This window comes from Choloepus didactylus, chromosome 6 (assembly GCF_015220235.1).
Source record: "Choloepus didactylus isolate mChoDid1 chromosome 6, mChoDid1.pri, whole genome shotgun sequence".
NCBI lineage: Eukaryota > Metazoa > Chordata > Mammalia > Pilosa > Megalonychidae > Choloepus > Choloepus didactylus.
Window position 1 is genome coordinate 123,330,072 of NC_051312.1, and position 24,165 is coordinate 123,354,236.

Consider the following 24,165-nt stretch of genomic DNA (forward strand, 5'->3'; position numbering starts at 1 on the left):
CAAAAATCCCTGCCCTGATAGAACTAATTTTCTGGTGGGGAAAACAAGCCATAAATGAATGAATAAATCCTTATAAAAGGATACTATGCAGCTGTAAAAAGGAATTAGGAAGAGCTATATAACTTGCTATGGGGTGAATTCCAGGATGTATTATTTGTATAGTAGAATTCTCAATCTGATAGTTTCCTCATAGTGTCACTTGTTTCTTCAACTCCCAAGTTTCCAATAAACTAGTTAGATCTAGAGGCTTGATTAACTTCATGTGTTTTCTTCCTTGGCAAAATTATAAGTCTCTGCATCAAGAGGCTGAACATTACGAGTACTTAATTCATTTGGCCCAAGTAAATGAGCAAAGAAGGGTTGAGATAAGCCACTTCCCTCTCCTTTCTGCCTTCTTAACTCAATGACATCTGGAACATCATGCATATCCAAGGGGAGAGGTCTGGTAGGTATCTGGATTTATGGCTCTTGGGTAAGAATTTGCAAGAAGCCATATCCTTTGCATGTCTCTAAGTTCTGAACTCTTATCTTTTAAATTCCAGAGTCAGTTACAACCAAAAAGAAGTGACTGCCTCTTTGAGATTGTCTAATTTGATTCCTTTTGTTAGGGAGGCTTCACACTGCTTATTTGGCATATTTCAGTTCAGGATAACCCACCAAAGCAGGCTTGATTGGAGGGGCAGCTGCATCTGCTTACCTGGTACCAAAGCCCCCAAGACAGCAGGCCACGAAGCATTTTCTACCAACTTTGGTAGCATTTACATAGCAACCTTGCATCTCTATCAATCAGAAGATGTTTTAGTTTCCTGGCTACTAAAACAAAGACCATACAATGGGTTGGCTTAACAGTAATTTATTGGCTCACTGTGTCAGAAGCTAAAAGGCTTGCCTCTTCCTTAGTATCTTTTAGCTAGCTGGCACTTTCTGGGGTTCCTTGGCTTTTCTATCATATGACAACACACTTGGTGGAATCTTCTCTTTTCTCTTCCCAGTTCCATTGACTTCTAGCTTCTGGCTGCTCCCCATAGCTTCTCTTTCTGTGTACAATGTCCTCTGCTTATAAGGACTTCAGCCATATTGGATTAACACATCTTAACTAATAACATCTTCAAAGGTCCTATTTACAAAAGAGTTCACACCACAGGACCAGGGGTTAGAACCCGAACATGCCTTTTGTGGAGGGCATGATATAATCCCCAGCAGACGGACTTTGAAAGGTCATTTTATCATTGAGAAAGAAGCACCACAGGAAATGGACACCTCAAGAAACTAAATCCCAGATCTTGTTATATCTTCCTTTGCCTTCCCTGTCCATTACCACATCATGAAAATGTAGAGAAGAGACCATGCCAACATGGCTACAGCTAAGATTAGAGTAGCCACTTGCATCTGCATCCACCTCACAGGGTCTGTCCAGACTTGGTGAGACCAGATCCTAACATTGCTTGGCTGGTTTCTTACTAAAGACAGCCAAGGCTCAAGGAACAATGAGATATTTAAACCTTGTCTTCCAGTCATAGAAGGTGCATGGCTGCTATCTTTTCACCACCCCTCTGACCAGATCTCCTACCTCCCCACCTCCTATTCACTGTGCCTTAGTCACACTGGTTTCCTTTCTGCTCTCATTCCCAACTAAGACCTTTGCACTAAGAGTTCCCTTTCCCTGGAACTTTTGCATGATTGGCAACTCTTTGTCATTCGTATGTCAGATCAAATGTCTCTTCCTTGAGGAAGCTGTCCCTGACCATGCAATCTAATTTCCCTACCCCAACACTACTCCCCAATTACTCTATCATATTGATCATATTGCTCTATTTTATTTTCATTATAGTACTTATCACTCTCTGTACCTATATTAACTGTTTTTTTGCGTAATTTTTGTTTCCTGTTGTATCTCCAGCATCTAGCAAAGTGCCTGGCACATAGGAGTTCAACAAATTTGTTGAACAGCTGAATTTATCTGAAGAAATGTATTAATCTACTTACAGTTTGAAAACTCTTTTTTAGACTTCATTTATTTGCAATTCATGCTAATTTTTATAGGAAGTCAAAAATTATCAGTTCAAACAGAATTTCTGAAAAACATTTTTCCAGAGAATTATGATAAGAGAACCTGTTTCAATATACTTAACCCGTCTACGTTGTCACATTTTGTAGGACTTATTTCATCAGTGTATAAGGCAAACGTCAAGGATAGTCAAGACTGTCCTTAAAAATCCCTTAAATTGCCCATATAGTACAGATACATGGTCTGAAGAAAACAACCATATATAGTAATATACATGTATTATATGTAGTGTGAACAGCAACATGCAACTTCACCAGGCGTCTGCATGTTTTTTAAGTAGAAACATGTCTTGTAAGAATGAATGACCATATACGTGTCACAGTTTGCCTGAGACAATATAATTTATACTTATTTTCCTGGCAAATCTATCAATGGCACCCCTTCTTTACTTTTGGCAGTGCCCCATTTCGATGAAAAATCATATGGCCACTCTATTCTGTTAAGGCAATCTTAATTCTTTTTCAACATAAGGCTGTCTTTAGATGACGGTAGAGTTCCACAAAAAGGTCAAGAACATTTTCTAACAATGTGCTAAAGTCAATAAGCACATATTTAAAAGTCCCTGTCCTCAAGCCATTAGTGTAATACTTTGAAAGGTACTAGTGAGGTGTTACATGTTCAGGTTCTAAAACCAGATTTCCTGGGTTCTAAAACCAGATTTCCTGGGTTTACTCTGTCACCTACTAGCCGTGTCAATTCACGTAAACTTCTTTGAGCTTTAGTTCCTTGTCTGTAAAATGGGAATAATGATAGTATATACTAGAACTGCTGTGAGAATTTAATGAGTTAAAATGTGTAAAGCTTAGAACAGTGCCTCACATCTGTATGTGCTCAGTGTATGTCAGCAACAATTATTTTCATACTTCTCTAAGGCCTTATCATCTCCTTATTGATTACCTGAAGCCATACTAACCCATTTTTTTCTCTGTAATATTTATGGCATATATGCTAGCTAGATTCATTGCATTCATCGTCACAAGTCATGTAGGAAACTAAGAAACCTTTTCCAGAATTGGAGCAGATCACCATTTCTTTGATTGAACCCCAGATACAGTAGCTGGCTTATATTTAGAGACTATGTTGTCCAAAACTTAGGTGTCTTTAAACACTGGGTTCATGGTCAACACCAGGGGTTCTCAGTCTTTAAGAAGCACCCGGAAACTAAGACTGAATGAGAGAACATGGATACTTCTTTATCCAGCATCTGGTGTCCTTAGGGATGAGATTCACTTTCCCTATCAAATCCCCACCCTTTCGTGGTTCATCTGCTTTAGCCAATTTCCTTCTCTGCCCACTCTGAGGCATGTTAGTGAGCCAGATGTCTGTAATTTTCTCTCTTTTTCTCTCTGCCAACCCACAAGTAATTTAATTTCTCTAAATTAAGTGCATGTATGATCTGAACTTTCTGTTTCCAGATAATTGTTATGTTAATTTAAATAGTGTATTTTTATTGAGGTGAGCCCTTTACTTGACAATAGTTTAAATATTGAATGCTTAAAATGAATATCATTATTTCTTTAAAATGTATCCTATAATTCAATTTTTCTAATGCAGAATTACTTTCACCTCATCTTGTCCACATTAAGTGCTAATGTCTTCAATTTAATTTTAAGCATAGTTGAATTTTAAGGGAAACATGTTAGACATATCACCACAATGAACTCTTTCATTACTATTTATTGTCTTAGTAGAATCACTTTGAAAATACTTTCACCATTGTTCCATTGAATCCTGACCAGTTGTGAGCAGTAGAGTGCCACAAAGAGTCTAATTTGCCAGGAAATTTGGAGTGCCTCATGTACTAGAAAATTACATGAATATTCTTTTGCTCTGTATCTGGTGTTTCTGGGGGTGAATCTCGCACAATGTGTGCTTTCCTTTCACATACCCACTCCACCTGATCAACCTGCCTGACTACTCCTCTTCCCCAGTTTATGGTTTCCCTCCATTGAGGTAAAACTGGCACTGAATTTTGGGACTGGAACCTGGTGCTTTGCCTCAGCTCAGTTGGATGGGAGCTCAGGGATCTCCCTTACCTGTAATCCTCTTTCCTGGCGCTGATACCCCTCAAACTATTTTGAATGGACCTCCCAACCTATATGATTCTGTTCCCTACCCCATTACTAAGAATCCCCACAGCCTGCCCCTTGGCTTGAATGACATCTGCCCTGAACAGAATTGATTAAAAAGCCTCAATCTTAATGACTTAAGAGTGTTATTTCTCCCTGGACATGGCCATATCTGCTTCCCCTGTTAAGTTCTTCCAGACCATGCTGTTACCAATTTCTCTTCCTACCTAACAGAAACTCCATTGTGCTGTGTGCCTGGGGTCAAGACTATTGGTCCCACCCATATCTGTGGGTCAGAGGCTCCCACTCTTTTGCCAAGTGAGGCTTTCACTGTTTCTGGAACTGGGTTGACTGAGCCTATGGTTGGCACATTTTTAGTCCTCTAAGGAAGAAAAGCAGGGAATGACAAACTATGAATTTCTATTTCCTCACACATAAAATTTGTTGTGTTTTAAGTACCAATCAACTCTTAATTATCCACAGTAATGGAAAGAGGTAGTAACATATTTCAATACAGCATTGTCCTAAATCACAATTGTACTTTGGAGCACAATTATTTTCCTCAGCAGCAGATTTACTTTGCTAATTATGCTCTGCTTGTAATTTTATTAAAATGACCCTGCTTTTCTGAGAACTGTGCCTTATAATTATAGGAGACATTACAGAAGTCTGTTGGTGGCAGGGGATAGTGAGTCTTGGATTCAATATTTAAATTAGATGTTTGCTATAGAAAAATCCCATGCTTCTGTCGAAAAGTCAGTCATTGTGACCACTTTAGATATCATGTGACAATATTATTTGATGGTATTAGGGAGGGACATGGAGTATAATTTGGAGTAAGGCATTGAATGTGCGAATAGTTATGGTACCCAAGCACTAATAGGAAAATAACCTAGTCAGAAATGGAAAAAGTGAGAGAACACATTTAGTCAATAACAGCTGTTGCAATGTTCGCATGTTTAGCAATCACAATTGTTTATTTGATAGTAAAAATAGCTAATCAAATATTAGAAAGAGGGAGGAGGGGGAGGAGAAAGAGAAGAAGAGAGGAACAGGGGAAGGAGCAAAGCTAACACATACTGATTGTGCCCTGTGTACCAGGAACTGTGTTGAGCAATTTATATGCATTATCTCTTTTAGTCCTTGCAACAATCCTAATAGAAGGTACTATCATTATCCTCATTTTACAGATGGACAATGTAAGCTCAAAGAGGTTACTTTATACAAGATCTAAGATAGTCTGAATTCAGTATCCTTATTGTTAACCATTATGTATTTTCTACTGTCTTTCACAGTAGAAGAGGAGGTGGTGTTAGGTATAAATTTAATAGAACAGCAATGTCAAAGAAGAAAAGCATTTTTTTCAATGATAGAGCCCTTTAATCTTGGATAAAAGATTTGAGAGCTAGATTGAGGCTATGGGTAGATAGGGGAGAACATATTTATATCTCTGAATCCATGTTAGTCCAGCCTTGATTGCTGACAAACAACATGTCAAAGCAGATTATGTTTTTAAAATATTATCCCCACTTGGGGGCTGAAATGGTTAATTTCACATATCAACTTGGCTAGCTTATGGTGCCCAGTTGCTTGATAATGTGAGGGTATTTCAACATGGGATTTGCATCTATCATCAGTTAGTTGCATCTACAATCAACAAAGGAGATGGCCTCAGCAATGCTGGGAATCTCCTTGTGGAAGGGGACAGTCCTAGCACAGCCTGCAACCTTTCCCTGGGACCTGCCAGGCTGACACACCCACCTGGCAGGATAAAACACAATCCTGTAGTAGAAGAGAGGACTGCCAGTACATTCCATCCCCTATTGTCCTAAGCATGTCTAAGTATTCACCGGAGATAGTGTGGTGGTATGTCTGTCTCTGGTGGGAAGGGAGCAGGGTTTCTTTGCTACAGCACACAAACACAAGAGAAGAGTGCTGCGTGTAGAACATCTCCCTGCATTACCATGGATTGAGACCCGAAGGCTATTGGGAATTGATGCCCTTTAGTGAAGATAACCTTGCTCTGTCTCTTCTCTGTGTGAGCAAAATGTTGTTCATCCAGTGCTGTGTAAGTCTTGCTTCTGTTGGGAACTCCACACCTATATTGGAATACGTTGATATCTCCTTAGGTGTCTCTCCTCCTGACCGACACTCATCATCCAATCAGTTGGTAGACTTCGAAGTCAGACCTGAGGGTTTCAGAGGTTAGAAGAGGAATTCAGACTCAGCTTCAGCATTGGCTCTTGTAGTAATATCCAGCCAGCCAGCTTCCCCTGGGGAATTCAGACTAAGAACTTTAGCATCATCACCTTTATCTGAGTTTCCAGCTTACAGCCTGCCATATGGAATTCGGACTTGCCAGCCTCAAGGTTGCATGAGTCAGTTCCTTTTAATAAATTTACATACATATCCTGTTGGTTCTGTTTCTCTGTAGAACCCTGACTGATAGAGCCCTTTAATCTTGAATAAAAGATTTGAGAGCTAGATTGAGGCTGTGGGTAGATAGGGAAGAACATATTTAGATTTCTGAATCCATGTTAGTCCAGCCTTGATTGCTGACAACAACATGTCAGGGGCTGAGGTGAACGAAAAGCAGTAAAAACCATATAATGAGAAAAGGAACCATCTTTGGGAGCCTTGGAAAGAAAAAAGCTAAGAACAAGCACCAGCCATTTTCCAAGGGGGGATGGCAGAGAAGATTGTGAGATGCCAATCACCAGAGAAGTGTGATCTATTAATGTTTTGTCAGTTCTTCCCACAGCATAAGAAAAATGTTCCTGAAAACTCTTCAATGTCATCTTGCACAAATCCAGAGGGTACCAATTCTATTTTATTCTATGTATTACACAAGCATCTTTGGATATAACCTACCTTCTGAGAACCCTAATACTGACAAGGCAGTGCCTGGAACTATAAGAACATATAACAGATGTTATGTATTGAAGTCTAGTCTCTGGAAAGAAATGTCTCCCATTATACAGGAACAAATGGATCTTATGCTCTGTCTTTTACAAATGGGGGTACTGAGACTTGGTTCCCTGTTCCTGATCAAGTTTGGCTGTCCTATTAAAATTGAGTTTCTGGACCTGCAATCCTGAGGTCAGAACCTGAACTATGATAATCACCGTCTACCTCCACCCCAAGTAGGAGACCCCAAGTGGCAGCAAGTCTCCTCATTACTTTATAATTGTAACAACTTTTATAATTCCCTAATTAATATTCACTCATATTTATCAACTGCTATCAGTGAGGAGGTCCTATATATCTTACAAAGTAAATATGATCTTTCCCCAATAAGTTGGTAATCGAAGAAACTAACTCTTCAAGGGGCAGAATATCAATGGTGCCACATATAGGGAGATGTCAGGAGGGTTTCGATACAGAAATTTGAGAGCTACCATGTTGCTATTGTTTCTGCTTATTTCCTCAAGTTCTAGATTAATTTTCATCATGACTAACCTTCTTGAAGGAAGATGCAAAGTTCAACATTCTTTTTCTCCTTTCCTCTTTTACTTAATTTTGTGTGGGACTATTTCTCACAGACCACAAAAACCTGGACAATTCATAAGGTCACTGTACCCCAAGAAAATAAATGGATTAAATTTAATAAGAACAATCATGTCTTAGTTTACCAGGACTGCTATAACAAATACCACACAATGACTGGCTTAAACAGCAAGAATGTATTACCCCAAAGTTTTGAAGGCTAGAAATCTGACATCAAGGTATCTCAAGGCCATGCTTTTGCCAGGAGTCTGTAGCTTGCTGGTGATGGCTTGCCAGCATTCCTTGGTGTTTCTTGGCTTGTCGATACATCTTTGCCTCCATCACATGGAAATCTCTCTTTCCTTCTCTGACGTCTTCTGATTTGCTGTATACAAATTTCTCTGCTTATAGGGATTTCAGCCTTATTGGAATAAGGCACACTCTGATTCCCTTTTGCCTTATCCAAATAGGATCTTCAAAGTTTCTATTTACAAATGAGTTCACATCCACAGGACCAGGGGTTAGGATTTGAGCATGTCTTTTGTGCAAAACATGATTCAGGCCCCAAGATTTCATGTCTATTATTGAGGGATTCTGCCTCTTGAAGCCTCATCCTATTTTCTAGGATAAAGCACATTTTCCCTTCCAAGGGCCTCAGCTCACATGGAATAGTTGAAATGGAGATTGAGAGCTTACAATTTGTCTGCTGACATCCAACTATGTTCATGAACAATTCTTGCTGCAAGAGATAACATTTACCAAGGAGGGGAAAAAACATGAAAAGTACAACATGACATAGTGTAGAATAATGCTGTCTTTTTAAATTTTTTTGTAAGTCAGATTTCCAGATAAGTATTCCTGGGATTGTGGTGGTCTTTTTATTGTACATTTTCCCCCAAGGTCAAAGTTTCCTATACCAGCACTATCCAATAGAACTTTCTGCGATCATCTAGATATTCTCTATCTGTGCTGTTGAATATGGTAGACACTGGCCACATGTGGCTCTTGAGCACTTGAAATGTGACTGGTCCAACTAAGGAATTTAATTGTTAAGTTTTATAAATTTTAATTAATTTAAATTTAAATAGTCACTTGTGGTTTGTGGCTACCATATTGGACAATGCAGCTCTAGAAGAAAGAAGGGTTTAAGAAACAGAGAACTATTAAAAAGACCTCTCCCTGCTTCTACAGCGCTTATCATTGAAGGCTAATGCCATGGTCATGGTGACAGAGCCAGGGAATGACAATAGTTTGCAATTTCTTTCTGTTGTTCAGTGAACTATAAGAGACCAGCAGCTGCCAAAGGCCCAGGTATGTTTATGACCCGAGGATGCTGCTTCCTAAAAAAAGCGTGGCTTACATAAAACAAACTCCTAAATGTGATTATATTTGCAGGCTGGAGTTGCTAAAAGCTAGAAACTATACAAGTAAAATACTCAGACAAAATAATTTTTAACACATATTAAAGTTTTATTCAATCTGTTAGTGAAAGAACCAGCAGAAAGACAAGAGGGCTAGTTCCAGGATCAAGTGAACAATAGAGATTCATTGTTTATTAGGAAAGAAATACTGAAATTAGATTGCTAAATTTGGTACAGAATTGGACAGTTTTCTTCAGGATGGTAACCTTTTGGATTATCTTCTCTACCAGGCCAAAGGAGAGGAAGGAACGAGGAGGAGGGGGAAAGGGCGGCACCTCAAACTCAAGAGTAGCTGACACTGAATTTATTTTTTCCATAGCCAATTTCTCCTTCAAATGTCTCGATTTCTCTCAGTGACACCAACTATTCACCTTTTGCCCTTGTTCTCTGCCATGGAATTAGTTGCTACATATTCTCTTCCAGTATTTTTACAACCATTCCTTTCTTTCCTACCTACTGCTACCCAACTCATTCAGGTTCTTATCAACTCATTGTCAAAGTCAATTAAGCAAATGAAAATTTTCTGTTGTGCTTAAGATTCTCTAACACCACTAAAACAAATAGAATTCATATGCTGTGTATGCCATGCTCCTTTCAGAAAAGCTTAGTAAATTTTTACATTTTAAATCAACTAAGGCAATTTAAAAATCACCTTTTGTTTTCATGTTAATTCTTTTCCAAGCAGCATAATTATCTGAACAATGTTTCAGAAGCATTTCAAACCATTAAAAGGCAACAGAGGTTTTTAATCTGTTAAGAAAGAGAAAGGAAGTAAGAAAAAGAAGGAGAGGGGAGAGAAAAAAGACAGTAATCCATCAAGTTTCCAAGAGCAAGAATTATCTTTTTTTTTTAAGTAGGAGCTTATGGATCAATTATTATAGTGTCAAAGAACCAAAAATACATTCAAGCTGACACCTTTTCCTTAACCTTCAATCTAACTGTCAAGCAGACAGTGCTTTGAAGCTGTACATCTTCCTTAAAGAAGAAATTCATTTTTCTGACCTTTTTTTGGTTGTTGTTGGTATAAGAGGCTTATATGTTTCTCTTCCACATCATTCATGGACTACTCCAGCTAGCCTCCTAACTGGTCTTTGCATCCTGTTTTGCCTTCCCTCCTCCCACCCCAATCTATTCTGTACACCTCTCCCAGATTAACCTTCCTGAATTACTGCTTTAATTAAATCACCCTGCTGCTCAGAAACCTTCCAATAGTACTCTGCTTCTATTATCTAAGTTCCAATTTTCCTAACTGGCATTTGTAGCCCTTTGTGATCTTAGCCCAACCTTGCTCTCCAGTCTCATTTTCCTTGCCCCTCTCCCTAGTGCAGACCCCACTCTCTAACATAGTAGTTCTCAGCCCAGGCAGCCCATTAGAATAACCTGGGGACACCCAGGACCCAACTTTCAGAAATTCTTAGTTAATTGGCCTGGTGCATGGTCCATACCTCTATAGTTTTAAACGGCTCCGCTAGTGATTCTGATGTACTGGAGGTTGAGAACCACTGCTCCAGTCAAACTGAGTGAAGTCTGGGTGTATGCTTTTCTGCTTTCATCTCTTTGTAATTCCCTCACCAGTTACACCAATTGAAATCTTTACCTATTCTTCAAAGTCCAGCTAAAATGTCATCCGTTCCATGAAGTCCTCCCTAATTACCTGGCCAAATGTTATCTCAACCTTTCTCTAAATTCTTACACCAATCCGTTCCACTTTTCCACTAACACAATCTCTTATTGTTATTATAGTCAATTACCAATTACTTAGGTTTTTATAGTTTACAAAGTTCTTCCTTTACTCTAATTTTTTTTGTTAGCTGTATAATAGAGGCTTTATCCTGACCCCAGTGATCTTGTTATTTGAAATATTTAAAACAGAAGAAGAATCAAATCCCCTTTCACCATTAGAACCCACAAAAAAATCACCTAGAATGCCTTTCCAAACACATATCCAGTCCCACTTTCAGAGATTCTAGCTCACCCTAGCTGGACAAGCCCAGGAACCTGGATTTTCTTATGCAGGTGGTAAGGGCCACATTTTGAAAAACACAGCTCCAGGTGATTGTACACCATATGGAGATTGTAGGAAAACCTCCAAAGGGCTATTTTACCCCTTGTAAAATAATAATTCACCAATAATTAAGAATTAATAGAGGGAAAATCATTGACTGGTATAGATCATAGCCCTTGTGCCCAATAGCATTTCCCCCATAATTGTGAAAGTTGCTTCTTAACACCACATCTGTTAGTTTTCCAAACCAGCAAATAGTGGGCTGACCAGATGTCTGCACGGTGGTCAGAACAAGCCTCCTCCCTCCGAGTCGTGACAGGTGTGCTTGCTTTATATTTCTTATCTGGGAAGCACAGAGGTCATTTGTCACATTTCTCACTTCAGATGGGCTTTGGAGAAAATCATTTGGCTCAGAGTTTTCAAGCCAGATTTCCCTCATGAGAGCCTCTCCACTGACATTGAATTTGTTCAGTTGACTAGGGCAATGTTCGAAGGCCATCTGGAAAAACAGTCTGCCCAGGTTAGAAACAGGACCACCTGCTTCCTGGGGGAAAGGTTTTGAGTATTTCAAATAAGATATCCTTTCACAACCTTGACATTCTAAAGCTGTTCTTTTAGTATCACCCAGAATAGAAATTGATATTTGGTCATTTGGCATAAACTTTCTTCTGTGGGTCAAACATGTTAACAATATCTTGGCTTGTGTGTGTGAATTTTGTGTAGTCCAAAAAGAAGGATCTATTCATTTGCCAAGCAGGATCTATAATGAAGGATGTTCTACAACTGGAGCCATATCGATTTGTTGTTGTTGTTGTTCCTTAAGGTAATCTTACTTTTGTAGCATTACGTAGAGAGAGGAGAGAACATTGTATCCTACGAGCCCTTGTACCTAGTTTAAACTGAATTTTAAAGTAGAGTAGAGGCTCTCTTTTCTCTTTATCCTCAGTTGACTTTAGCACCCAAAGAACTTCTGTCTTTTCTTCCCCCACCTCTCAAAATCCTCTGCTTTCTAAGGTAGTTAGAAGTGTTTTTCTAATAATAATAATAATAATAATAATACCTGTAAGATGCAGCAGATTGGTATTGGTATTCGCAAATTATCTAGTAGTGAGTGATTCTCTCTGCAGAGTATTTTCCCCACTCCCAGGAGAGTATCTATACCTTATAGATCCTTGGAAACAGGAATAGGAAACTAATCAATTTTGGGATTTCCAGACCAAAAAGGAGGAGTTGTCAGTCAAGTGTGGGGAAATCTACTCCACACTTTTATCACCCTGCTCTGTACCATGGGAAGCTGACCCTTATGGACTGCATCACCTGGTGCTGCAACCTGACTCAAGCCCAAGACCAAAGGCAACCCATGAGTTTTAATTAGGGACTTACTTACAGGAGGATTTTTCCCAGTGAAGACTGGCTGGAATATGGAAGTCAATGATCCATGCAAAAAAGAGGAAGAGGAGTGCCTTATATAGTTCAGCAGAGCCTTGCTAGATTAGGTTACAAGGAAGCTTCAGATGAGTCTCATGAAAGTTGATTTCAGCAGAGCCTCCTGAGACTTTGGTTGCAAAGAAACCTCAGCTGAGTCTCCTGAAAGTTGATTACCAACAGCGATAAGGCTCAGTGACCTTCAATGTCTGTGCTCTGGACACAGAGGCCACTACCCTCAAGGTTCCACCCCTTTCTCTAAGTGGGGGGGGGGGGGGTTCAACCCCTGGGCTGCCACACCTGGGCTCCTTTGTTTTTTTGGTTTCCTCCTAGGTTCAGCCAATGAGAGACCTAGGGCAGAAGACTGCCAGGTAGAAGAGAGAAGTAGGGGTACTTCTCCCTGGCTCCCTATAGGACTGCAGATTGAATATCTGTGTTATTTTATCAAAGGGCACAGCTCCTATCAGGTAGCCCTCTCCCACAGATATCCTCTCATGGTTACATAAATAACTATCCCCTTGCCACGGGGCCTTGTTACTTCATGCCTAGGAAGAGTAATGGCTCCCAGCTGTTGCTAGACCTGGGGTGTTTTAACTTTCTTCTAAGTTTTCCTTTAACCCAGCCCACACTTTTGTAAACAGCACATTAATTAAACTCTCTCATATTACACTTATTTGAGTGTGCTATCTTGCTATTTGCTGGGACCTTGACTGATATAGAGGGAACCCTTAAACAGGCCATATTTAGTGATATTGGACGTCCTAGTAGTCTTGGTGTATAGAGGTTAGGACTAGCTTTAATTAAACTTGAAAAGTAAAAAAAAAAGAGAGTTTGCAAATAAGATAATAAATAAGGCAGATATATATATGTATAATTTTATATGCCCAAATAAACACCTTCTTTCAAAATGCTCAATCACAAAAACTATCCATGTATCAGACAGAAACGTGCCTCAATAAATTTTTTAAAATGTAGAAACAGCACAGACAACATTCTCTGATCACCAATGCAGTAACAGTAGAAACCAATTGCAAAATCAAAAAATAAAAGTCTCTATTCTTCTCAGAGAAGGAATGGAGGAAAGGAAGCTTTCTCCTGGAGGTGAAACAATTGCACATAAAAGGGTGTGCTGGTTTGAATCTATTAAGTACCTGAGAAAAGCCATGTTCTTTTAATCAAATCTTGTGGGGGCAGACCTGTTGTGGAGGGGGTCTTTTGATTAGGTTGAAGGTGTGGAGTTTCAATACTTTTTGTTCAATAGCTCTAACAGGGAGACTTATTAGTATGACTTTTGTTTTTTATTCCTTTATTTTTTATTAATGAAATTGTAGGTTTATAGAAAAATCATACAGAAAATACAGAGTTTCCATTTATCCTACTCACACACTCAGTTTTACCTATTATATAACACATTGCTTTAGTGTGGTACCTTTGTTACAATGTATGAAAGAATATTATTATACTATTAAGTATAATCCCTAGTTTACATTAGGGTTCACTGTTTATGTTGTACAACCCTATGGCTTTTCAAAATTTTTTATTCTAACAACATATATACAACCTAAAATTCTCCCTTTTAACTACCTTCAGATATAATATAGCAGTGTTAATTACATTCACATTGTTCTGCTACCTACCATCACCATCATCCACTACCAAAACTTTTCCATCACCCCAAGCAGAAACTTCGCACCAATTAAGCATTACCTTCCCATTCCCTGCCCTCACCCCAGCCCCTAATAACTTGTATTCTAGTTACTGACTCTGTGAATGTGTGTCTCAGCCCCAGCTCGCTATGAGCTCCTTCTGTTTGAGCTTATCTAGTGCTCCAGTAAACTAATTAGGGTGTGACCTCTTGATGGGATTGTTTCCATGGAGGTGTGGTCCCGCCCATTCAGCTTGGGTCTTGATTTAATTACTGGAGAACTATAAAAGCTCATAAACAGAAGGACTTCAGAGAAACTGCAGTTAAGAGTGACATTTTGGATAGCAGCTTAGAGACACATTTTGAAGATGGCCATTGAAAGCTGACGCTGAAATTTTGGAGAATGACATTTTAAAACACAACCTGGGAGCAAGCAGATGCACCATGTCTTCCCAGCTAACAGAGGTTTTCCAGGTGCCAATGGCCTTTCTCCAGTGAAGGTACCCTATTGATGATGCCTTACCTTGGATAATTTATGGCCTTAAGACTATAACTTTGTAACCAAATAAACCCCCTTTAGAAAAACCAATCCATTTCTGGTATTTTGCATAATGGCAGCATTAGCAAACCAGAACACATACCATCCCAGTCCCAGTCCTTATCTTCTTTCTTTCCTTCTGGTGTCATACATATCCCTAACCTGCCTCTTTTAACTGTACTCACAGTCATCTTTGTTCAGTGTACTTACAGTATTGTGCTACCAACACACAGCATTGTGCTATCCATTTCATACAATCAATCCTCTTCAACATTCTATACTCCTTCAGCATCAAATGCCTGATCTCTACCCTCTTTCTATCTCTTGATATCTTCATTTCTACACTCTTCTCTAACCCTCTCTGTTCTAGTTTGCTAATGCTGCCAGAATGCAAAACACCAGAAATGGATTGGCTTTTATAAAAGGGGGTTTATTTGGTTACACAGTTATAGTCTTAAGGCTACAAAGTGTCCATCAACAAAGGGTACCTTCACTGGAAAAAGGCCATTGGCATCCAGCAAACCTGTTAGCTGGGAAGGCATGTGGCTGGCGTCTGCTTGCTCCCAGGTTGCATTTCAAAATGGCATTCTCCAAAACGTCTGCATCAGCCTCCAACAGCCATCTTCAAAATCTCTCTCTCAGCTCCAGCTCGCTATGAGCTCCTTCTGTTTGAGCTTATCTAGTGCTCCAGTAAACTAAACAAGGCCCACACTGAATGCTTGGGGCCATGCCTCCATGGAAATGATCCAATCAGAGTTATCACCTACAGTTGGGTGGGTCACATCTCCATGGACACTAGACCAATAGGTTGCAACCCAACCCACACTAATACCTCTGACCCCACAAGAATGCATTAAAGAATATGGCTTTTTCTGGGGGACATAAATATACAAACCAGCACACTCTCTCTCCTGTCTTTTCCTATCTGTCTGTAGCACCCCCTTCAGTATTTCTTATAGAGGAGGTCTCCAGTTCATGAACTCTCTCAGTGTCTGTTTGAAAATATTTTAAACTCTCCCTCATTTTTGAAGGATGGTTTTGCCAGATATAGGACTCTTGGTTAGCAGTTTTTCATTTTTAGTATTTTGAATATATCGTACCACTGCTTTCTTGCCTCTATGGTTTTTGCTGAGGGATCCACATTAGTCTTATCAAGCTTCCCTTGTATGTGATGGATTGCTTTTCTCTTGCTGCTTTCAGCACTCTCTTTGTCTTTGACATTTGAAAATCTGACTACTAAGTGTCTTGGAGTAGGTCTATTGGGTCAATACTGTTTGGGGTACAATGCACTTCTTGGACCTGTAATTTTATGTCTGTCATAAAAGATGGGAAATTTTCATTGATCATATTCTCTATTATTTTTTCTGCCCCTTTTTCCTTCTCTTCCCCTTCTGGGACACCTATAACACATATATCTGTGCACTTCATGTTGCCATTCAGTTTCCTAATTCCCTGCTCATATTTTTCCATTCTTTTTCCTATTTGTTCTTTTGTGTGTAGGATTTCAGATGATCTGTCCTCTAGTTCATTAATCCTTTCCTCTGCCTCTCCATGTCTGTGGTTGTATGTCTCTGTGGTGTTTTTCATCTCTTCTATTGTGTCTTTCATCCCCATAAGTTCTGCCATTTGTTTTTTCAAGCTTACAAATTCTTCCTTATGGTCACCGTGTCTTCTTTATATCCTTCATCTCTTTTGCCACAGTTTTTCCAACTCATTGATTTTATTTAGATGTGTTTAAACATCTATAATTAGTTGTTTTAACTCCTGAATCTCAGTTGAGGTGTTAGTTTATTCCTTTGGGCCTTATCTTCAAGTTTCCTGGTGTGACTCATGATTTTTTGCTATCTAGGCATCTGATTTTCTTGATTAGTTTATTCTGGACATTGTTTTCTCTTTTTTGCCTAGGGTTTTCTTGTTGGCTGTCTTTGATCACTCTCTCTTCTGTTTCTCTCCCAGGCCAGTTGTCAGATTGGCTCTGCTCCCCAGTCTTCCTCCCAAAATCAGGCACCCACTGTGGCCTGCCACAGGGATGGGAGGTAGGCACTGAGCACTCCAGCAGTTCACTGTGTGTGGTAATACAAATCTTCTGGCTTCCAGTAGTGCTCTTTTTTCCACTGACTAGCAAGACCTAGGTTTGTTGTTTTACAGCCCTGCTTTAACAGTTGGGTATTCCATATTTCTCAGCCAAAACAGGACCAGTTTTCCATACAGGGTATGTAAACCAGTTCCTGTGGGCCTAAGAAAGGGTCTGAAGCATCTTTTAAGCATTTTTTTTTAAAGGGCATTCTTACACACTATATAGATAAGGCTTTTTAGGTTTTAATGTATTGGAATAGCTAGAAGTAAATACCTGAAACTATCAAACTAAAACCCAGTAGTCTTGACACTTGAAGACAATTGTATAACAATGTAGCTTACAAGGGGCAACAGTGTGATTCTGAAAACCTTGTGGATCACACACCCTTTATCCAGTGTATGGATGGAAGAGTAGAAAAATGGGGACAAAATCTAAATGAAAAAATAGGATGGGATGTGGGGGAATGATTTGGTCTTCTTTTTTACTTTTATTTTTTATTCTTATTTTTGGTCTTTCTGGTGTAAGGAAAATGTTCAAAAAATAGATTGGGGTGATGAATGCACAACTATATGATGGTACTGTGAACAGTTGATTGTACATTACAGACGATTGTATGGTACGTGAATATATCTCAATAAAACTGAATTTAAAATAAAAAAATAAAAGGGTCTGAAGACTGTTCAGCAGATGGCACTTTTCGGTAACTTAATCATCCTCAGAAGCTCCTTTGCCTCCAAGCACAGGTTGCATCTACCCAGGTGAGCTGAAACTGTGGGATCCTATGCCCTCACTTTGCCGACCAAAATTTGGCTCAATGTGGGGCTCCACCTGTGGCAAAGTACTTCCTCAGCTGACCCAGCACTCCAGCTGTCCCCAGGAAAGGAAACTGCTGCTGGCTGCTGCTTCCCTCAAAGGTGGGGGAAGGGCTTTCAGACCCAGGGCTGGAAACACAGTCTCTGTTCATGTTTTCTCCGTCTCTTTTTCCCCCACTGACCTGGGCCTTGAAATGTCCTCCCCTGCCCCTGCGTCTTCAAATGGTGGGGGTATGTCTCAGTGCTGTGCCCCTGGTGGGAGGGGTCCTGTCTGCTGATTCTGTGCCTTTCCCACACCGAGACCAAGTAAGGGGGAGGGGAGAGGACCGGCTGGCCTGGGACAGAAGATGCCTACCTGATATTTCTTCTCTTTCTTCAATTTGGCATTTGCAGGGTCCTTCTCCAGTCTGTATCCTCCTCCAGAGTTTAACCATTCAGAATTGTCCTTTTTTTCACTGAATCTCTGGAGAGAAGTTTTCAGAAGCTGTTTGTCACTATGTTGATGACATCACTCTCTATGTTTTGTTTTGCTTTGCTTTTTCTTCTAAGAGAAATAAAAGGAAGTTTCCTGCAGGAAAATCTCCAGTATCCTAGTAAATACTTATCTTAACTTTCTATCCCTTCCCTAGGGTTAATCACAAATAAAACCTCAAGGAATATGGATATACTATTTCAGTTTTTACTTATGGCCTTTTCTCCACATAAGATCCAAATATGTGGTCAAGTAATAATCATCTAGAGATACTACTCCCTCCACACACACACACCTGCCATATATGGTTGGACAGTTTGTACACTGCAAAAATCCAGGGGCACCATCACATCCTTTTCTATCTCTCAGGGCCTCTGAAGCTTAGACTAAAAAGACTTTGCCACTGCCTTTGGATCTCATGGGCATAGGCAGCGAATGGAAGGTCAGTGCCTGGAATCTTACTTTGGTTTGTGATTTTTAACTTCTTGTGGGAAGCTAACAGAAAAATGGATCCTCTCCCAAGGAAAATGTACACATGCACCTGCAACAAAGCTTTTTGTATACTATTGCAGGTCATTCACAAATGCACTGAAGTTTATTCATGGACCAGAGACTAAGAATGCCTTCCTTAACTCTACTGTGCTCTCTTTAGTTCTTCATGTTGATCCTTTAAAACAGTTTTTAAAGGCTTTTATTTCCTTAAATAACCTACTTTCCTTGCTGAGAATTACAAAAGCCAGAGTGGACTATCTTAAATACTGCATCAAATGCTTTTTCACTGTTTCTTATTAATCAATAACACACTCTAATTGTTTTTCCAAGAGTGAAGACAATGAGACTTTGCACTCAACAGAACATCGTGTGGTTTTTTTCTTTCACACTGCTTTTTAGATTTTTTGGGACGTGCAAATAGAGTCACAAAAGAAAGCAGCAACAAAGCTCTTAAAGCCCTTTTTTTTATCACCATTTATTCCCCCTTGCTTCTGCAAAGGACATTGTTAGGTTATGGTAATGCATGTCTGGCTCTTCTTGGGGAAGCATTTTCTTTTTAGTAATTTACTAAGAATAGAGTGTCATCAATCACCTGCCTTTCCATTGCTCATAAAGTTTTGGAATCCTTAGTTGTATTTGTTTATCTTGGCCTAATAGTCTCTAAAGGAATGTATGATGACACTTCTTGCACTGCATTCTGTTTATTTCTATTTCTGCACACTGAATGAACATCTATCTGATCAGCAGTGCATGGAATATCTGAGCTCAGAGTAACTGCAGGGTTTGTTTGCAGAAGTAATTGTATTTGAAATAAAGGACAGCAGTCCCAGAGTAGACTGTGAGAACTGCAGAGAAGTTCCATACTCATGAATGTGGGGTCATCACTGACGCCCCCTCTCTTTCAGACCCTACATCCAACCCCTCAGAAATCCTTATGGCTTTACCTTCAAAACACATATACAAAATCCTATTCTTTCTCACCACTTCCAATGCTATCATGCTGTTGCAAGTCAACCATTGCTTCTCCTCTGGATTATGGCAACAGCCTCCTAACTGGTCTCTCTGCTTCCATCCTCCTCCCTTACTGTCTGGTTTCCATACAGCAGCTAGAGTATTCCTTTAAAGTCGAACTCATTGTCACTCCTTCACTCAAAACCCTTCAAATAGCTCGTCACCTCAAATTAAAACCCAAAAACTTGTTGGCGTATACTACATGGTCTACTCTTTCTCCAACCCCCTCAAACTCTCTGATCTTAACTCCAACTACTTTCACTAATTTTAGTTCTTCTTAGGCCTTTCACTTTTGCACTGGCTGTTTTCCTCTATCTGGAATGTTCTTTTCCCAGATATTTATCATTTTACAACATAATATGTAGTTTACTTACTTACTATGCTTACTGCTTATTGTTTATTCCACCACATCCCAGCATACCCCTCCCTCCAACTAAAATGTAAACTCTATGAGAGGAGGATCTTGTGTTCACTGATGTATCCCATTACCTAGAATAGTGTGCCTGGCACATAGTTGGCAACAATACACATTGAATGACCTGTATGAATGAATGTCAACATCAAATTTAACCCTACACCCACATAAGCTCACAGAGATTAGAAAAGGTCAAGACCAGATTGCTCTCAGGGATGTGACTAGAGCAGGGGCTGGGGGAAGCAAGCTGACATTTATTGACTATCTACTGGAAAATAAGTATTATGCTCAATATTTTACACATTATCTCATGTAACCACCCACAAAACTTGCCAGGAAGGTATTATTATATTCTCTTTACAGATACAGATTTCCCCAAGTTCCTTACAGCTAGTTCAAGTTCAAATCCATATCTTACAGGAAACCTTTTATTCTTTCTACAACCACTAGACCAACTTGCCTCACGTAACAGGTACACTAGATAAGTGTTCAGCAAGGAAGATGCTAATAAATAAAGCAGGCACACAATTGCCACCATTCATGGCTAAATTTTCAAAGATTCAGCTAAAACTCTTAATATATGTAAAACGTGGTTCAAATCATCATAGTTCCATTATTATCTTAGACTTTCGACCTATCTTATCCACTGCTGATTTGAACAAATTATTTTCCACAGAATAAAGATTTTAAAGTCACATGTGAGGAGCTAATAATATTTCTAATCAAACCATTCCTACTCTCAATCCCCAGATAGTTTCTTTCAAAAGTTGATAAGACAAACAGTAGAGGGAGGAGTGAAGAATTACAAGAACACCTGATCCTCCCTCCACATAATGCCCTCCTCAACACCCTCTATTAAAACTTAAGATTCTTCCTCTTACCTAAAGAATGATGATTCTTCAGAATTATAGGGCAAGAAGTGACAAAAGTTAATTACACATTGTATCTTATATTTCTCTCTTTTATGGCAATTCTTTTGTGGCAAGATCCAGAGCCTTCTAAAGAAGACAACTCAGAAGGCCAGTAAGATTTTACCTTGAAAATTCTTCTTGAGCTTCAAGGGAGAGCAAACTACACAGATGTAGCCAGGTAGTGAGAAGCAGCTGGAAGTAGGTAGTGTGGTGAGAAGTAATATATTCTCTAACATCCACTTGTGTGAGTGGAAAACATTCAGCAGGTTGACTTAATGCTCTGGCAAGAACAATGGACTTATTGTTTAGTGTATTCTTGACTGATGGCTGAGGTTGCTATCTCAAAGCAGAAAAGCAATGAGGGGAATGACTCAAGGAAGCATCTCTTTTAACTTTCTTTTTAAAATGTCAGGTAATAGAGAAATGTTCAAAGTAGCAAAAGAAAAACTAAAATTAAATATATTTCTTTAATACATAATCAGTATCTTACTTTCCTCAATAGATGTATTACAGAAAAACTGCAAATTAAATTGTTATTATTTGATTTGAATACTACTGCAAAATTAAAAACATTTTTTGTTAATTGTTAATCCCTTTTCAACTAAGAATTAGTCTTGTTGAAAAGGGGATAAATGTGAATCTATCTTAATTCTCTTTTATTGATTGAATTCAGCAATTATAAAAATCATAGAATTCAACCCCTGGTCAATTCACTCTGGTTAGAGGTTTATTAATTTTATTCTTATTCTCCAAGATCATGCTTTTGTTTTGTTTTCTGTTTTTCTGTTTTCTATTTCATTGATTTTTTTTCTATTTTTCTGTTTTCTATTTCATTGATTTCTGCCCCGATCTCTACTGATTCCTTTCGTCTGTTACTTTACATTTCTTTTGCTCTTCTTTTTCTAGTTTCTTAAGAGAGATTCTGGATTTGAGACCTTTCTTCTTTTCTAATGTAGATATATAGTGCTATAAATTCCCCCCTAAGCACTAGTGTGCTGGGAGTCCCCAAGACCACCCCCAGGTTCTATGACTCGCTGGGAGGACTCATGGCTATGATTTATTACAGCAAAAGGATACCAAACACAGTCAGCAAAGGGAAAAAGCACATGGAATGAAGTCCAGCAGAAACGAAGCACAAGCTTCCAAAAGTCCTTGCCTAGTGGAGTCACATAAGACATACTTAACTCCTCCAGCAAGTTGTGATAACACATATGAAATGTCACCAACTAGGGAAGTTCATTAAGAGATTTAGTGCCCAGGGTTTTTATTGGCATCATCTGCTGGCAGGTACCCAAATTCTGGACTCCCAGAAGGAAAACGTGTTCAACATAAACCATATCGTTCGCACAGTTTAGACAAGTGAGCCATTATTATCAGTTAGGGTGGTGGGAACCCTCCTGAAATCCAAGTTCCCAGACAACAACCAAGGGCCAACCTTGCAAGCTGGCCTTTCTAAGAATAACAGTTTCAGGCTTACTTTGTTGTCAATTTTCTGCACAAGCAGCAACACACAAATTTTAACATGTTGCGCTTTCATTTTTATTCAGTGCCAAATACTTTCTAATTTCCCCTTTGAGTTGTTCCTTAATGCAGGGTAATTTAGATTCAAAATAGTTGGGGATTTTTCCAGAAATCCTTATTAATTTCTAATTTAATTCCATTGTGGCTAGAAAACATATTTTTCATGACTAGAATCCTTTTAAATTTATTGAGTCTTGTTTTATTATTCTGTTGTTGGCTGGAATGTTCTATAAAGGTCAATTAACTTGGTTGTGTTGTTCAAGTCTGCTATATCTTTAATGATTGTTCTATGCACTACTTCTATCAACTATTTTTTTTTTTTTTTTTTTTTTTTTAAGATCCACAAGTCTTTTATTTCTTTTTTACACCTTTTATGCCATGAATTCATAGGGAATGGGCTCCAGTAGCTCAGGCTCTTTTCCATTGGTTCTCACAAAGTGTGCTTCTCTGGGTGGAGCAGGCTGGCGCTTCAGTTGAACCCAGGTACCTTTCTCTTTGGCTTCCTTTTTTTTCTGATCATTTTCCTTCACACGCTTTAAGAAACTATCTCGGCTCTTAGAGTGTTTAATATGCTCAATACGTACATTAATTCTCTTGGCAAGAATCTTGCCCTTCACTTGTTTGTTTACAACGATACCAACAGCATGCTGGGTAACATTGTAGACTCTTCCAGTTTTGCCATGGTAACATTTGTGAGGCATTCCTTTTTGAACAGTGCCCATTCCCTTGATGTCTACAATATCACCTTTCTTGTAGATTCGCATATACGTGGCCAAAGGAACAACTCCATGTTTTCTAAAAGGCCTAGAAAACATATAGCGGGTGCCTCTCCGCTTTCCCTTTGTGTTCGTCATTTTGGCAAATTACTGCAAGATGGCGGTTCCGGCCGAAAGGAAGGTTCTATCAACTATTGAAATCTCCAACTATAAATGTGAGTTTTTCTATTTTTTCCTGCAGTTTTATCAGATTTTCTTCATGTATTTGAAGCTCTGTTATTAAGTGCATTAAGTGTTTTTAATAAGCTGGCTTATTAAGTGTTATTAGTGTTATTAAGCTGGTGGCCTTATACTATGTGATCTCAGACTTATTATTAAGCTACAGTAACCAAAGCTATGTGGTTCGTATAAAAATAGATACATGATCAAAAGAACAAAATAGAGTCCAGAAACAGACCACCCATACATGGTACATTTATTTTCCACAAGGTGTCACCGCAATTCATTTTGGGAAGGAATACTCTTCTCAAAAATGATGCTGGAACAAATGAACAGCCACCAACCACCTCACACAACATACAAAAATTAATTCAAAATATGTCATAGATGTAAATGTAAAGGCTAAAACTATAAAAACTTAGATAGAAATATAGGAAGAAATCTTAGTGATACAGATTGGGAAAAATTTCTTATATGGACATAAAAAGTATGATCTATAAAATTAAAAAATTGATAGACTGAACTTCATAAAAATTTAAAATGTTGGTTCTTCAAAAGACATTGTTAAGAAAATAACAGGCAATCACAGACTGGGAGAAAATCCTGGCAATATATATACATGTCAAAGGACATGTATCTAGAATATATAAAGAACTTGTACAACTCAATAAGAAGTCAAGCAACTCAATTTTTTTAAATGGACAAAAGATTATGACAGACACTTCAAGATATACAAGTGGCAAATAAGATATGTAAAAATGCTCACATCACTGGTCTTCAAAGAAATACAAATTAAAAATAAGAAAGATAACATTTCAAACCCACCCAAATGGCTAATATTAAAAAGTCATTAATCTGCTAC

At 38.8% G+C, this 24,165-nt stretch overlaps 1 protein-coding gene across 1 annotated transcript; it reads right to left on the bottom strand.

The window, feature by feature from the left end:
- Positions 1-22,678: 22,678 nt before the first annotated feature.
- On the bottom strand, positions 22,679-23,271 carry LOC119536260 (60S ribosomal protein L21). Its single transcript, XM_037838984.1, has one exon. It carries the CDS (start codon positions 23,220-23,222, stop codon positions 22,740-22,742), a length of 483 nt encoding a protein of 160 aa, XP_037694912.1. The 5' UTR covers positions 23,223-23,271; the 3' UTR covers positions 22,679-22,739.
- Positions 23,272-24,165: the final 894 nt, after the last annotated feature.